The sequence below is a fragment of the Manacus vitellinus genome, unplaced genomic scaffold (assembly GCF_001715985.3).
Source record: "Manacus vitellinus isolate BGI_N305 unplaced genomic scaffold, ASM171598v3 scaffold_1_pilon, whole genome shotgun sequence".
Classification (NCBI taxonomy): Eukaryota; Metazoa; Chordata; class Aves; order Passeriformes; family Pipridae; genus Manacus; species Manacus vitellinus.
The window spans coordinates 21601007-21619158 of NW_021939396.1; the positions used below are offsets into that span (position 1 = coordinate 21601007).

The 18152-nt window shown below is 36.8% G+C and overlaps 1 protein-coding gene across 1 annotated transcript in view; it reads right to left on the minus strand.

Moving 5' to 3' along the window:
• Positions 1-18152, minus strand: part of MTDH (metadherin) — a 99249-nt gene that overhangs the window by 14088 nt on the left and 67009 nt on the right. Inside the window, exons 2-7 of the mRNA XM_029959285.1 lie at positions 12290-12394; positions 9341-9422; positions 8711-8890; positions 7230-7298; positions 4535-4783; positions 1804-1890 (exon numbers count right to left, since the gene is read on the minus strand). Coding sequence (XP_029815145.1) covers positions 1804-1890; positions 4535-4783; positions 7230-7298; positions 8711-8890; positions 9341-9422; positions 12290-12394 — 772 coding nt within the window. The remainder of the gene's footprint in view (positions 1-1803; positions 1891-4534; positions 4784-7229; positions 7299-8710; positions 8891-9340; positions 9423-12289; positions 12395-18152) is intronic.

The following is an 18152-nucleotide window of genomic DNA, read 5'->3' on the forward strand; positions in this document are numbered from 1 at the left end:
TGGGGAACGAAATTCCAATCAAAGTAGAAAAGGAAGACAAAAGCCTCAAAGAAAACACTCTGATTCTAAGGACTGCACAGGACAGGAAAACTAGAAGGCTCTTGTACATGAGGTATATTCAGAAAATAAGGAAACTGAAGGAAGACAAAACTAAGTCATGAAAAGAATATGGAAAAAGAGATAAGAAGAGTGAGTGACAGCAGTCTATGAGGCTTTCAGCAGTCTCCTCAAACTGAAAAACACAATGAAATTTTGTGGGTAGTAAAATTATTACCCTGTATTAGTAGGAACTCTTACAGAGAGAAGCTTAAAAGATTACTAGAAAGAAACCTCATTAATTACACTGCAGGTCGACCAATTAAATTATACATTACAAAGATTCCAATTCTCATTTAAAGTAAAGGATTTCAGGAATGTAAAAGCGGCATGACAAACAACAGTAAGGCCAGTATCAGTCATCATAACAGAAAGTGTTACACACCTAACATTATTAAGAAAAATAAACAAGAAACAGAAACCGTTACATAAAAAAGTAAAAAAACCAAAAAAAACCCCTTAATTGTAAGAATGAGAGAAATTAGTATATTGTATACTGAGACTTCTGAAGTTTAAATGCAGTTCAAATATGACCTGGGTCTCTTATACACACCTCTGCAAAAGATACCTCAGATGACAGAAATATTGACGTGTTCTCATTGTTTTTGCCAGCCAGTCACAATTAAGAAGTAAATATATGTCCATGTGGTCACTTTACATTACAGTGTTGCTGCTTAATAGCAATGAATAGCATTAGCTGTTTTCACACTTCTCTCAAAGTTTTCATGATGGCATTGCAGATGAATCTCAACTCAGTCTGTCATCCTACTTTATTTAATAAACTTTAAGTTTTAGTTTAAAGACGACTTGAATTCAAGTGGCTGCTTGGAAATATTTTTTTTTAATTAAAACTCTCTGTACAATTAAGACTCAGGACACTGAGCTTGAGTTCAACAGTTAAAAGCCTCTAACATGGAATACAAGCAAACATAGCCTAAGTTCATAAGCACTTGGCCAGCTACTTCCAAACAGAAAATAGCCATGCCAAGCTCATGCAGTAAGCAGGCAAGAGCAGAAAACCTGACATATGATCCCTCTTTTGTACAATAAATCATTGTAGCACTTATGTCAGTAGTTTAACATACAAGATTTATTATGAAGGCAGGTTTGCACTCTACAGCAATTTCACCCTTCAAAAAAGAAAACCCTAGAGCTCAGCTTTTCCATCTGTCATACAGAGAAAAGACTCAAGACTTACAATCCTGCCTATGGAACATATTTTGTTCCTTGATTCAGTTCCTTGAAGGGCAAAAAACCATCAAATAACAAACGTCCTAAGAGATCAGAGGTAAATGGGCTTTCCTGGAAAGCAATCTTCAGATCTCTAACTTGAGACAGCAAAACTGCGCAACCTCTTATGCCCATTATTTAGACTTAATATACAAACAGGAAGGCTAAATAAGAAATCACAGAATCACAGAATGATTTGTGTTGGAAGGGACCTTAAAGATCACCTCATTCCAAGCCCCTCTAGGTACCAACCTTCTTAATGATCTAGCTTCTGATTATCAATTTAAAACAGTTACTTCATTGCATAATTTCAGCATAACAAAAAAGCTTTCTAGGCTTTCATAAAACACGTCTTCTACTCTTTATAGTACTATTTTCAAAGAACAATGAGAAAAATGTGTATTAATAACACTTGGCAAACTACAATCCACCCGGTGGAGTAGAAGAGTGGAAAAATCTTTGGAAAGGCATACATACCAGAAACTGCAGGAGTTAATCCAAATGAGGAAAAAGAAGTAGAATTCTGTTCAGAGGTATTAATCCTTGCATCCACATTCCAAGCAGCTGTGGAGGAAGGGGAGAAAAAAATTAAAAGAACTTCACACACTGCTGGCAATGTTGAAAAAGTTAGTTATTTTATTATGAATCAAGTCAGAAAAACAGTGGACATTCCAGCTGTGATAACATTTCACACAATTGAGGATATTAATCAGTGCTGATAGAGATGGGACTTCAGGAACACACAGCTTGAAATAATTTTCAAGCTTTTCAAGATCATCTTCCCTTTCAGCCTATATATAAACTTCTCACAGAGGAAAAGTAGATTGTGTTTTGAACGCCATTCTATTATTCTTCCCATTATCACAACCACTAAGTTATCGAAAAGCACATGTAGATGAAACACAGCTTGGAGAAAACATATATATATATATATGTTAAAGAATAGAACCAAATTTAGAATAATTTTTGACAAATAGGAGATACTGCTTAAAAATTAACACATATTTGACTGTTAAATGTAAGGCAGAAAATAAGCAGAAATGATCAGTGGCACTAATGTGTCAAAAGGAACACCTGGTTATAACGTGATTCTAAATAAAAACTACCAGTGGTTTTTTTATTTTGAATCACATTTATTTAACTGGAGGGGGATGCACTAAAAACTGGACAGGTATTCCAGGCCCAAAGGGTCGACAATCACTATCCCTAATCTACTGACTCCTGTGTTAAGACATTCCAGAATACTGTTGGTGTCCTTTGCTGCTAGGACCTATGGCTGACTCATGTCCAGCTTGGTGTCCTGCAGGACCCCTTATCCACAGAGCTTCTCTCCAGACAGTCAGTCTCCAGCCAGGATTGCTTCCAACCCAAGGTTCAGCACTTCACATTTGTCCTCAGTGAGCTTCCTTGGGTTCCATTACTCCATTGGGTTTAGGTCCTTCTGGATGGCACCCCTGATCTGGACTGTATCAACTGATTCCCCTGTTCCCACTCAAGTTTGGTGTAAATTGGAAATCTGATATAAATGGCACTCTGTTGCCTCTTCCAGGTCACTCATAAAGACAATAAACAGGAAAGTTTAAGTACAGCCCTGTGATATCCCCCTTGTTAACAGCCTCAAGGGAGAGTAGGACTTATAACCATTACCTTTGAGCCTGACCAGTTTTTCAACCACCCTAACTTGGATACAATGCTGCGAGACAGTGTTGAAAGCATTAGTCAAGTTGCCATGAAAGATTTCCACTGCTCTCCCCTCACCCACAAAATCAGTCATTTTACCAGAAGTAAATCAGCCTGGTCAAACATGATGTAACAAAACCAACAAAAAGATGTTCACAGTAACCAAGAACTGCCTTATTAGAAAATACAGCAGAATACAACTAACTAGAAGATGAAAAAAAGCCCTTTGCTTCCACTTGGCAACAGTAAAGCTTCCAATGGTATATCAGGCCCAGCCTCAGGAACCCCATTTCAAGATATGCCAGAGAAATAAAAAAACATCTCATCTTGTGCTAGTTATGGCTGGGGTAGGGCTAAGTTTTGGATTTGTGCTGAAAACAGGGTTGATAACACAGTAATGTTTTTGTCATTGCTGAGAAGTGCTTACACAGAGCCAAGGCCTTTTCTGCTTCTTGTACCACTGGCAGCAAAGAGGCTGAGCGTTGTCTTCCCAACAAGAAGTTGGGAAGAGACACAGCTGGGACAGCTGACCTCAACTGGCCAAAGGGATATTCCATACCATATGGCATCAAGCTCAGTATATAAAGTAGAGGGCAGAAGGAGGAAGAGAGGGACATTTGGATTGATGCCATTTGTCTTCCCAGCTACCCGTGATGTGTGATGGGGCCCTGCTATTTTGGAGATGGATGAACACCTGCCCATGGGAAGTAGAGAATTATTTCCTTGCTTTGCTTGCATGCAAAGCTTTTGCTTTCCCTATTAAATTGTCTTTATCTCAACCCATGAGTTTTCCAGCTTTTACCCTTCTGATTCTCTCCCCCATCCCACTGGTGGGGGAGTGAGCAAGCACCTGTGTGGGGCTTTGCTGTTGGCTGGGATTAAGCCATGACAAGACTAAAGTAACACTGCTGAATTCAAAGGAACACTGCTTTCCAGAAGAGATGAGAATTACTTAGACTGAACAGTGGGAAGGCATATTACAGCATTTACCAATAAGTTGGAGATTGCTGCCCAGAGAGAAATCAAAAAATCTCTTCATTATTACTATGGACAGCACAAATGATAAAGGCAGAAAATTGTACTGAACACTAGAAAACAGTTTCTAATGAGAAAAACAGTGTAATACTAAATGTCACAGAAGTTGAACAATCTTCATGCCTGAAGCCCAAACAAACACCTGTCAAAACCAAACACAGTTGATTTGATCATGTTGGGTCAACAGAATAGACTTATGACCTGGGTTTTAAGACGTTCTTTAAAAGAACTTACACTTCAAAATGGCACAATTTTATCTCAGAAACAATTTTATCTCAGATAAACTCAAAAAACCCAGTTTAACTGTACACAGAGCCATAGATGCTAAGCCATCAGAACTTACAGTAAACAGAAATTGTTCAGTTTACATTTCACTAGACCATGTCAAGATTTTTTTTAATATATAAACATAAAGATATTTCAGAGATCCACTACTAAAAATATATTTATGTAAAAACGCTTAAGGGAAGTAAGTTTCTTCAGAACAGCTTACCAATGGGAGTGAACAAAGAACGCTCTTTCCAGGGCCTGCCCACCAGGCCTACACCCCAGTCCTTTCCATTTCCATTAGCATCTCCAGTGTCCTGGCCCCAAGCCAACGTCTCAGTCTTCCTCTTCCCAGCTGCAGTTGAAGGAACAGATGTCCATTTCTCCTCTCCTACACCAATCTGTGAGATTTTTACAGACTTCTCATTCCAGCTTCCTCCATTTACTGTATGGCTTTCACTCAATCCAGGAGAAACTTAGATACAAGAATAATGAAAGCATTATTTAAAATAAGAAATGGATGAAGAATTAAAATATCACTTACGTGCACACTCACTTGATAAAAAAAACAAAAGACAAATGAACGGCAGCTTTGCTACACCAGTGGGATACAGACGAGCTGCTGCTCTGTCTCAGTTGATTTTCCAGTTCAGATGATATGCACCATCTGTCTACTAACTTGAAGAGTAAGGAACAAACAGCACCAACTGCACTCTCTTTCCTCATCCCTTTCTTTATAGGGCTGGCATATTGGTGAATCAGTGCCTCTAGATTATAAAAAAGGCCAGGTAATTTCTCTTAGAGTATGATGATGATTTGTGAAAAATCCTATTCACTAAATGGAGAATATTTTTGGTTTCATAACTGCATAGAGCAGTTTTCCAAGCAGGAAGTAGAAGAAATTACCAAGTATTAGAAAATACTTACCAAACACTGCACAGGATTTACAAAAAGCATAGTTATCATATTGTCGATAACTGTCCACCACAGTTAGAGTTAAAAATCATGGTAACACTCTCAAAATAATTTATAAGTAACATATTTTATGTTACACTAAGACAAAAGACCACAAGACTCCAACTGTCTACCCTGATGAGAAATTACCAGCCATAGCAAGTTTAATGTATACTTTGAGAGAAGTCAGCAGTACAATGAGACAAAGATCATTATAGAACATTTTTAAATTTATGTCCCTATAAAATATAAGGGTTAGTGCGCACAGCCTCACCTCCTATATATCACAAACCTTTCTCAAAGGGCTTTGTATATCAAAACCCCTCTCTCTTTATATATGCAGTGTAAACAACAGAAAAACTCTTTTACAAACAGTTAAAAAATACCTGCATATTGCAAGTGTAACACTTAAACAGTCAGCCAATACCTCATGCACAAGTCAGTATCACCCACCAACAAAAACTACAGACCAAACATTTTATTCCTCAAATGAAAGCATAGCTCAGGCAGCATGAACATGCCAAATTCAAGGCAGCCTCACTGACAAAGTATTGATTAGGTGAAATACGCCTAGATTTTCCCAGATAAATTAATTTCAAACACTGGAATTACACCAAAACACTGCCCTTGCTCCATAGCACTAGCACTGCTCCTGTCAGTCAACTTTATCAGAGGGTAATATGAAGTCCTGGGGAAAGGCAACAACAAAAATACCAAGAGACAGAAACCAAACTGTAGCTGGTAGAAAAACCCTTCTGCAACCTTGCAAAAGGGTACCTGAGCTCCTGAAGGAGGAGCTTAATTATTCTGTGTTTATTATACTACTCTTTACCTTCTATATGATCAGCATGTTTTTACAGAATCACAGAAAACTTAAGATTGAAAGGGATCTCTCCAAGTCACCTAGTTCCACCTTCTGCTCAAAGCACAGCTGACTTCTAAATTATACCACATTATTCAAGTTCTGGAAACCATAAAGGCTGATAGTTCAAAGCATCTCTGGGAAATCTCATGAAGAGCTGTTTTCCCCATGGCCTGTCAGAATTTCCTCTTACTGAAACTTGATTATTGCCTCCTGTCCTCTCATTATGTATCTCTGAAGAATCCAGCTCCTTCTGTGTGATGGTACAGGGAGTTTGCATGTGAAGTAAAGCTCTCAAAAACGAGCAGAAAGGGATTCACTTTCTGGATCTGAGTGCTTTTAATAACTCATTTGACTTTCTTAATTACACTAACTACTTTTCATTAAAACAACACTGCTAATGTTGGCTATGTGTAAGAAACAACTATGTTAATTTCATTATGCCAAACTAACTCACTTCAAGTATTAGTATAGCAGTATCTCTTATTAGAAAACTGCTAAGATTCACTAGTCAATGACAGTCTAAAAATAACCAAATATTTTGAGTATGACATATGTCATGTAAATTTATAAACATATACTTATATTTAAGAATTTTAAAAATGAATGAATTTATGCATCTCAAAGGAGTAGGTAAAGAACTGAGTAACCAGTGTATACAATCTGAAACAAGCGAAAACTTTGCAATAATCATGACTTGTGAGCTCTTGGCAGTTATCTAAACTAAGTTTTTCTTTGAGCAAATAATTCATTAACATGAAAAAGAAAGTTTGAAAAGCTAGCATAGAGAATTTTTCAGTGGAGCTTGAAAATGAGCTTTAGTGTTCTGTAAGTAACTATTTGTATAATAGGTAATCCATCTGAAAATTCTAGATACCGAATCCTATTTCCACATGTAACAGAGACTGTTTTCAACCTATTAAAAAGTAACTGCAACTTTGAGATATAACATTTATTACAACATTTGCATAGCCAAAAGAGCCAGTTGTATAATAAAGTTCCATGTCAGTAACTGCACAAGGTCCTGCACCAACAATTGGTGTTTTCTACTTCTGTAAAACACTTCTCTAGTTACTTGTGATGCCCAATAATGAAAACTTTTTACCTTGTGGAATTGATGACTCCCCCTTTGCAGGTTTAGAGCTGCTAATTTGTGCATTAGAAAGTGCATCACCTGATTAAGAAGTAAGAGGAAACAAAGTTAGACGAAGATTTTTCAAACAACAACACCTGTAAAAATCTTCTTAAAGAGCATCCACTATTTTAAGAAAAGAAACATATTAATCTCCAAGTAAATTAAGACATTTCCAGAAAATTTAAGAATAAAATTAAAATGCTCTATTATAATTTATTATTTGTGTTTATTTTGCAGATAGAACGAACTCAAACTGACTTAGTGCCCATAAACCAAGTAACTGCAGATTTCAAAGAACCTTAGCTAATTTCCTCATGAATGAAGAGCAAAAATCTAAAACAGAGGCTGTAATTTTTAAGATAAGGGTGGCTCTAAGTATTTCTGACCTGTAACTATTTCTTTCTACCTCACCATGAAAACACTAGATACAGCTGAATTCTTTGCAGATTAGTTTGGTACAAGGTGATACATAAGAACATGATACATAAAGGACTCTGGCTAGAGAGGTTAAAGTAGCAGTTATGTTTCACCACAGTGCAGAGACACAGTTAGAACTACCATTTCTTAAAACTCTGTAAATGGACAGGGAAAAAACAAACGTAACAGGAAACAATTGATCTAGTCCTCAGGGCAAGAATTATGCACTCAGTCAAGATGCAAACAAGTGTCAATAAAACACCAGGGTGAGGCATACAAATTTCAATAAATTGTTACAAGGTACTAGACAGTTGCTAGGTTCAGTCTTTTTGTCATTGTGCTAGAACATCAAGTTTCATCTAATTAAAACACCAATTTCTCAGTTGCAGCCAAATATGAATTCCTGTGCCTACACGATTTAAACCAGCCCATGCAACCTTCTGTAACAGCAGAAGCCACATCTATTGAATTCTTAGCTATAACAATTGATTACTAAATCTCAGCCAGATGTGCCTCATCATTATAAACAGCTTTAGGATAGGGTACTACTAAATCTACATTGGAAAAAACGCCTACGTGTTAAGCAGTGAATGGTCTTTAAAGAGAATTTCATGGGCATAACTCTTCTGAAAGGAAGCACTCAAAAAGTTAAGGAGCTGGTGCTGCCTGCAGCAGTGCTGAGGATGCCTTTGAAGTTCCAGGAAACATAAAGGGCAGAGTCAGCAGAGTACAAGTGAAGGAACAGGGATATATGCCCGCACAGCTGTGCGGCTACGGACAGAGCACCAGTGCGGATGGAGGTCAGTGTCTTAGCCACTTAATCTGGAACATTCTCTCTTGAGCCTCCCCAAAAATACGGCTAAAAAGGGGCAAATTTTGCACAATAAGAAAGTACTTTTACACAGCGTGACAAACTTCCTCAAGCGCTTCACCTCCAAATATACCTATCATATGTCTAAAACAGCGTCACTATTTAAGCATGCAAGTAAAGTTATCTTTCTAGGACAGATTCACAGACCTATCGACCATCATACCTTTATTTTTTCTGAGACCAACCGGCAGGGATGGTGTAGGCATCAGCTGTTCAATGGATACACTAACCGTATTTTCCAGCCCCTGGAGATTTGATTCTCCTGAGCCACCCTCGGTCAGCACCTTGTCTCGCTTACGCTGCTGACGCTTCTCTCTGTTACTGATTTTTGTTTCCCAGGCTCCTAAAACATCATCCAAATGAAAACATCAAAAACTAAGTGAGAGAGCAAGGGAAGAGCTTTAGCTTGTCTCATATCAAGCTGAAGTCTGAGGGTGGTTTAACAATCAGACATGGCAGTCAGCTTCAACATTAGTTTGAAAACGCAAACAAATGGCTAAAGGTAAGTTTTTCTGGATGCAATGTGATAATACTTTGCTTCACAGAGCAAAACATAAGCAACATGAGGGCCCTATTATTCACAACTTCTCAGTTTTCATAAGTTTAACTTAAAAAAATCAGTTTAAGTTACTAAATTCTGTTGATTCAAAGATCAGATTTCCAGATATAGTATGTGACTATGGAGTTATGACAAAAAAAGTTTCTTATGTTTTTTTACGAATCAAACACAAGTAAATCTTAAACAGCATTTAAGCCAAAATGTTTGCATGTTGTGTATGTTTGTGTTCAGTACCTTCATCAACTTCCTTTCCATCTAGACGAGATGTATCCTGAACCGTTTTAGCATCTCCCTTTGATTTCTTTTTTTTCTTTGACTAGAATAAAAATAAAACATTATCTTAATAGTTATTTAGTGGTCACTTTTCATAGTGATTGAGAATTCTCCCCCTCCACCCCCAGTCAAAAAAAGCAGGAATAAATTTGAAACAGATTTTCTGGAACAACCCTCTGTGAAAGACTTACACAGCACAGAAATGGCAAGTGGGTGGAACATTACTTATGCTACAGAGCACAAAGCCTGGTGGAAGAAGTTGTGCTGGTGGCATCACAATCACAGAGGAGTAATGAGCTGTGTAGCAGGCAGATCCTAGTCTGGCAAAATTTGTTTTGTGCAGAAGCAAGTATAAAGTCACATATGGAGAAATAAATAATGCCATTGACTCCTTTAAAAAAAAGGTAAGAAAATTCCAGCTTGGAAATTATTTCAAAACATAAGCTGTGCTTAGAGCCCATACATGAAAGACTTCTCCCCCCCCCGCCCCAAGGTTTCATCTATTATGGTTTCTTGAATACAAGAGCTAAGCTAAACAAATAGGAACAGATATGACTACTTCTGCAAACAGTTTTAGTGCAACAGGTAGCAATATACAGTGTTGGCCAATAGCCAAAAAGCACATGAGGAACTCAGCAGGCCAGCCAAAATTTTTGAGTCCTGAAGATGCACCATACCCCATGCAAGAACGATAGAAAAATAAACTTTTCTTCTTGATTCCTAATGGTCTAATTATTTCTAGTATTCAAGACAAAGCAAAGTTGTCTGTTTGCAAACAGAATGGAAGATGGTATTTTAACATTCTACAGTCTCATGCACAGAGTCACTTTTCAGATAACAGTCCCTTACACTAAACACTAAAAAAACCTCTCTGTAATGTGGCAAGTCACTTAAATGGAAAGCAGGGAAGAAACTATTCAGAGTGTCAAGGGATTTATAAACTCTATGAACAGCCACAGATCAGACATTACCCAAAGCTTTCTGCACAAAGCAGAACAACTTAAATGACTATCCTGAAAAAATGTGCCTGAAATTCACAACCCCAAAGCAGGTAAGAAACAGAGAAGCAAAAAGGATGTGTGATTTTCATTGAAAGCATATATCAAGGCACAAAAAAACAACCATGCCCTTCAGGCCACAGATTATATGTATTCATAAATCTACATACATGTACATAAATTGTTAATCCCACCCATTGACTTATACCATCCATCCCAAACTACACAAAGACACATACAGAGGACCCCTTAAAACCTTAGCAGGTTTATAACGTTACAAATGTAGCAGATGCCCTGAGAAGCCTTACCAAATAATTAGATGCCTGTACAGTCACCTGTAGTTAAAGGAATGTTCTTGAGTATGCTTTTGACTGAAGGGTAACAATCTACTCCTGAGTAAATCATGCTTTGCCCAGGGTCCCCCAAAGTGATGTGAAAACATAATTAGGTTGAAAAATCATTCATATACTGGCACTGATTTAGTGCAGTTGCAGCTTCAACTTTGCATTTTAAAATTCAGACAACTATGTTTGCAATTTTAAGGCAAAGATTGAGTTTAGCATTTAAACACCTTGCCGACTTGAAAACCTGCAAACAGTTATTCATTCAGGTTCAAATTGAGTTATATTCTTGGGAAAAAAACCAACAAAGTCAATCTGATATGCAAAACATGGGGAAGAGAAAGAGGCACTCAGTATGAAATTTTATGGCAAACCTACTTCACAGAAAGTCCTTTATTTGCCAATGCCAAAAAGACTTTGAGTCCCACAGCAAACTAAAAGAGTACAGTCTTTTAGCCAATATACTAACTGCAAAAGAAGTTATTAGAGGGCAGTCAAGGACGCTTATTAAAGCCTGAATGAGCTAAAGAAATGACAATAATCATAGAAAGGCTTGGTTTGGACGGGACCTCAAAGATCATCCAGTTACAACCTCCCTGCCATAGACAGGGACACCTTCCACTAGACCAGGTTGCTCAGTGCCCCATCCAACCTGGCCTTGAACAGAGCCAGGGATGGGGCACCCACAACTTCTCTGGGTAACCTGTCCCAGTGCCTCACCACCCTCACAGTACACTAATTTCTGACTGTTTATGCACAATCATTTATTTTTCCAATACACCTCAGCAGAGTTACAACAAATGCATGTTGTTGAAGAAAATAAGTCAGAAATCCGTGAGAGTGGGAAAATTTTATGGAAAATGTTATCAAAAGAACCAAGTAAAAAAAATTATCATCAAAGGCCTATCAAGTATATCCATGTTGCCTACAAATAATAGCATACATGATAAGGCAAGAAGATATTAGTCCTCACAGTGCAAAAAATAACACTGTCATTAGTATGGTTACCTTCTAGATAACACTGCAGATCAATGTTTAAAAAGATGTTTTTAATGTAGCTGTTCAATATGCATAATAAAAAGCTCACACGAGACTTCAAAGCCCATATTTGTCATCAAAAATTAAGAACTCTAATGGATACATCTGGCAAAAGAAACAAGCAGGCACATGGTCTCAATCCTCTGAACAGTAGTCCCCCAATTGGTAGACCATTTACAAGGCACTTAACAATACTATCATTATGCTGCATCTCCATAGAAGCCATTGAAGAAACACAAATTTAATTTCTGTAGGCTTATCATTGTCACATGATGAACAGAGATATCAGTGTTTAGTTGGGGGCAGGAGGGGGTTTTGCTTCACAAACATTCCATGATAAGATATGATCTCAGAAGTTAAGAAAATACTACTTTAGCTCTTTTCAACACCAAATCGGATTAGCACTATTCATAGTAAGAAATATGCCTCTTCATTCATGTAACTAACAGGATTTTAAATTACAAATAGAGTTAATAGATACTGAAATAACATACACTAAACTTTGACATTGTCATTTTGTATCCAGAACTGACCTTTTCATTCTTCTTTTCTGCCTCCACAGGTTGCTTTACATTGTCTTTACGGACAGTTTGTGTTACTTCATCTTCAGATACATCAAGGAAAGACCGTCCATTAGGCTGTGTAAATAGTAAGTGTAAATAATAAAAAAACTGAAGAAAGCAGATGATGTAAAGCTCAAATTACACTACGACTGAAACGCAATTACTTGTTGACTGGAAAATGCTTGTATGATTATTGAATAAAGATTATTGAATAAAGCAGTCTGAAATGTGGAGTGGTGCTCAAAATACTTACTGCAATTCTATATTTACCAAACACAGAAATGAAAAAAGAAAGGAAACAGGTCTCCTCATTTCATCTCACTCCTACTCAACCCAGGAATTGCATATCAAAAGGTAAATTTCTGAAAGTTACCAGTTTTTTAAGTTCTCTGCAGCTGTTCCAAAATCTGATTCAGAACAGCTACAGTTGTACGTGCCATAAATTATCTAATTAACACAATTACCACTTTGTAGCAGTTCAGCAGCAGGCTGAATTTTTAAAAGTAATTTCTACTTTAACCAAACATCTGCAATTTCTGTGTACATCCCTCACAGCTCACTTCCTTCACAAGTTAAACTTCACAGTAGAACAGAAATTAGAAGTCAAACATGAAGCATGACTAAGCACGACATCCCATTGTTCTTTCCAGACAGATTTGATTATAGGCGTTACATTAGTCTACCATTTTCCCCTCACATAATAAAGGAAAGAAAATCAGCATGTATTATTCAACATCCAAAGTTAAAACTCTGGACAATCATTAAATTAGTCTTTACCACTACCTTTGGCAGCAGAGTCATACACCTTAGCCTATATATTCTCCATACAAAAACGTAATAATTTTAAAGTTGTTCACTGTTAACAAAAAGCTATGACTGAAATTACTGTGCTTAACCACAGAAAAGATGAGAATAAGCATACATTATACTACTGTCAGCCATTAAGTTCACTGAGTAAAAAACAATTGTCAAGAATAGTATTTGATAAAGTCCACACAAATGTCACTGATTCACATTCAGAATGACTCAGATAAATTAATGGTTGAAAATTAAATAATCATAACTAACTAATTCAAAGTTACTTTAATTCTGGCAATTCTTTTAAAATAAAGTTCAAGCTATATTACCTTTAGGGGTTTTTTTGTAATTAAAAAAACAAAAGCTATTTTAACTCTGCATCACACAAATGTAATTGCATTTAAGTAAAACAAAAGCCATATCACAACTTAGTGTGGCCTATTCCTTCAAATATTAGATCTGATCCTCAGTTTAACTGTTACAGGTATTTAAGTCTTGCCATGTTATATTACACTTACAAACTACCACTGGCATGATTTCACCAGTGCATAACATAGTATTGCTTACCGTAGTTAGCAAGCATGCCAACTTCTTAAAAGTAACTATTAATAGAAACTGAAAGATCAGGTCACCTAACCCCTCTTCTCCTGCAACAACCAGCTTTAAACTAGAGTTCTCATATCTAAGATGCAGTACATTTCCCTCAGCATTCTGAAAATTAAGCATATTTTACAAATCTGTGTCTCAGAACTCTCCCTAAAAGTTCTTCTCAACAAAGCTCACAATACTGAGTTTCAGAGGGATACCAAAGACCTGATACTCAATCTTGAAAATAACTCATTGCCAAAAATCAGTTCTTGTGCCCCTCTATTTTCTTCAGATTCTGTTTAGCGGTAAAGTATTGGATTTGATGCATCTGGTATCGGACTTTTGTCAAGAAAGTTTACAGCCAACTAACTTCTTAAATTCTGTCCCTTGCTTTGCTTCTTTGCTATTACATATATACCTTAAATTAAAAAAACCCCAAACACTTTCTTAATCGCTTCCAAATATTCAACAGCTAAAAGTTTTAAATAATTTAAAAAAGCTTCAGCTGTTTCTCTGAAGTAATAAACTAATTCATATCCCTTAAGAACCCTCTGGAAAATTCATCCCCATGACTGTTCAAAATGCTGTCTGATCATCTGATCATATAAACAACAACCTTTAGAAAGATGTTTAAAAACTTGCACTTCAATACACTAAGGGAGAAATGTATCCCTGAATAGTCTCCTTTTCAGTGGAAGCTTTCCACATTTATTTTCTGCCCACAGATGAATCATAGAATTTTAACCAAAATCCATGTGACCATTTTTGGATATACCAAAGACAGCAACAGAAGCGGGAAAGAAAAAAGCTTTTCTATAGTACTCAGAAATGTTTTGTTTTAAAAAGACAACCACAGCCCAAAATTTAAAACTTTATGGGTAATATATTAAACATCCACTGACAAAATTAATTAATTCAAATTGTGCAATTTATTGTGCCATCTTTTTTTCCCCTCATCCTAAGGCCTCCAGGTATGATGCAACAAGGCAGAAATAGTGCTGTCAACAACAGCACTGATTACTGAATGCTTTTCTTGCCTGATGACCCTAAAATTCCAATATTTAAACAAACCTTTTTTCACACAATTCATTTGAGGGTGTTAAGATACACCAAAAGTAGAAAAGGTTTTGCTGAGACTGTCAAAATGAAAAATATTCTTTAAACGTGGCACAGTGCAAAGGATAACTCAGTTGCACACTTCAAATAGCAGTCAATGAAACTGCTTTAGCCTGAGCATTACACGGCTGCATCAGCCAAAGCCCTTAGTTACACACTATAAAGATATCTCTGCTTAGAATACCTTTGGCCAACGAAAGAATCTGATTACCAATATTTTCTGTAAGTTTCTCTTCAGAAAGAAACTAAGCAGTTTTCTCTTTGAGCCCTGTAGAATCCTACAGCTCAACTTGTGCCCTTTGATCATTAACATACAGACAAACCAAAGGGGGTGTATCAGCTGAAAGTATAAGTCTTTATACAATCTCTGACTGCAACAAGCATTAAATGGTCATAGCCCAGAAAGTTCTTTCAAGAAGACCAAGTATGAAATTCTTTCAAATGAATGCAAATGCTTTTACTAGATCGTGTAGCATTTACTCTCCAGGTGTACTTCAAACAGTAGGAAGTACATAGTCAATTCAGTATTTTCCACATCTACAAATAGATGGTGTGAATGGCTTTCTAAAGCTGTAGCAGAGCACAGAAGATGGCTACTCTCAAGTTTCTGTGGTGTTTTGCAGATGGTACAGAAACCATGTAAGAATAGCTTCGCGTTTTTCTGCTGAAAGTTTAAAAAGCAGGAAAGAGAGGCACAGAAATTATTCAGAAGAGAAGGGAATCAAAATATAATCTCAAGAGATTTTTGGAAGGAAGAAAAAAAAAATCTTAATGGGACCAAGGAACTCCGTGACAGGAGAAAAAGAGTCTTAAACTCTTCCAGGAGTTTAAAAAAAACAAAAACAAAAAGAAAAAAAAAGGGAAAAAAAAAGCAGCTCCAGTTTTACTGCACTATCTGAAGTAAGGACACCATATTACCTTGCTCCAAGCAGCTGGAGAAAGCTAGAACTGGCTCCATAAACTATAATAATGAATGCTTAACAGTTTCAGCTCCATTTTTTTCTCAGCATGCTCATAGCAAGTAAATAAACATAATCTCATAGCTGCTACTGTATCCAGTCAACACAGTGCTATTCAACTAAACTTACTTTATTGAAAACATGAGGTAAGTTGTACCCTACTTATACTGGAACTCAATGAAGCCACATGCAAGAAAGAAAGCTATTAATACTCTTCCTCAGAAAAGGTACAGTGAAGAACACTTCTGAACCTGACTGATGAGTGTTACGCATCACCTGCCAGTGAGCTCAGTAATGCTGTATTAAAGTAACCCTACAGCTTTTAATTAGACATCTGCAGTGTGTTCTTAATGCTACAGACCAGTTGCTCTAAGCTTTCTGAAACGCCTGCAATGGAAATCTAGACCCTTGCATAGCAAGTCCTGTAGCAAATCTACTTGTAATAGGCTTACTCTTTTCCCCTCCCAGACCTCAGTATTAGCATCCACGAAACCACAAGATCAAAATGACCAGGCAACAATCAGTAATAATTTTTGCTGCATCTTTAAATTTCCAATGTTATTTTGAGAATTTTTCACATGAAAATCAGAAAACATTGCGACATGTTAATACTGGTCCCTCTGAACTTATCTTGGAAAATGAGAATAAGGCAGGCCTAATAAACTTTGCCACTGGTATAAACTTATTTGCACTTTAGTTAATGATTTAGTTTGTGCATTTTCTTTTGGGGAAAGGTGAGATTTTTTTCATCTTTGAATGAAAATAATGAGTAAAAAGTACTATAAAAATAACTTTTAAAATCTTAACAATATAGAATGACAGCTCAAAAACTACTTTACTCTTCTGATTATGAAAAGATCTGCTTTACATTGCCTTAACTTTATTCTGTGCCTGTATAAACCAAGCTTGAAACAGTACAATTATTTGTATTCACCAAAAAGTCAGTTAGTTAAGTTTTATATGAAATTAATACAAGCTAGCTTTTATGAAGCCCTACACTACAATGCATTGTCAAGTCAACAGTAAATATCTGCATGTTCACTCTGTCTTCTATTGAGGCACTTATTAGTGCCTTCAATGATGACTTGCAAGAGCTCATGCTGTGGAGTTTAAAAAAAATAAAACAAGCAAAACTTAAATAATTTCTAAGACTAGTCTTTGTTTTCAAGAAGGTATAATGGATCTACTAAATCTTGAAAAATCTGCTGTTCAAGATGGCAAAAAAATTACAACTTTAGCATGCCTTCTCCAAAATGGAGACCCAAGTACACTGGAAAGATTCTGAATCACAGAGTTTCCTCTTCATGCTCAAGATTCAGACTCTTACAACTTCCAGAAACAACTTCAGTAGTTCAATGTTCAAAGACAGGTTGGTGGCCTATGCAGGCTCTTTTTTTTTTTTTTTTAAGATGTTTTAGCCTTAGCTTCTCATTAAAAAAATCCCCAAACTTCTCAAATCTTAACACTGCCACAGACTCAAATGAAGATACAAACCTATTGTCTCTCCTTTTTCTGGCCATTAGGGAAACAATTCAGATTTTATAGAGCAAGATATGACACAGTTGTAACAGGCAGGGGACATCTGCTACACTTTCATTCCTATAATCCATTTGGACATAAATAGGATTACAAACATCCTAACAATATAAAAGCTATAGAAGCAATCCCTTCAAGCCCCAAAACTGTGACAACTGGAAGCTTTGAAAGGACTGTTGAAAGTTTCTGCATTCTACTAATTTTTTCAGAAGTGGACGCATACTGTCAAAGATGGGAGGTTCCCACACCACATACTGAGGATTTAAAAAAAAAATTACAGGAATGATCTGTTTTTAAGGTGCTGCTAAGACACAGATTTCCTTATTAAAGGAGATGATCCTTACTGTAACAACTAAATCAGACATATTCCTACTGAGGCAAGCTCACCACATGATTGACATTAACTTGTTCCATTGAAAATACACAGCAATAAGCTTACTCAAGTTTGAATCATCACAGCATTTACGAGGCTTCGAATGCTGCTTCCACTAGTCTTTACCTGCCTAGACTACAACTCCTGTCTTGAAACTGTAAGCCATACTAAGGTCTCCACTACTGGGTCCTAATCCTGCAAGCATTTACTGCATAATAATAATAATAAATAACGCTTTCATATAATTTTTGTTGCCCATATAAAGCTTCTAAAAAGAAGTGAGCCTTTTCCTCATCACCCAGAACTATTAACATGCAATTTCCGTGCGTGCGCGCTTCTCCTCCAGGTTTTCAGCGGAACCAAGTAATCCAGACTACACGAGACGACTTCAGAGCAGTCAGGACCCCCCACCATCCCTTCCACAGGCAAATATTGCTCGGCGGGAGGTCTGTGGCACCCAGAC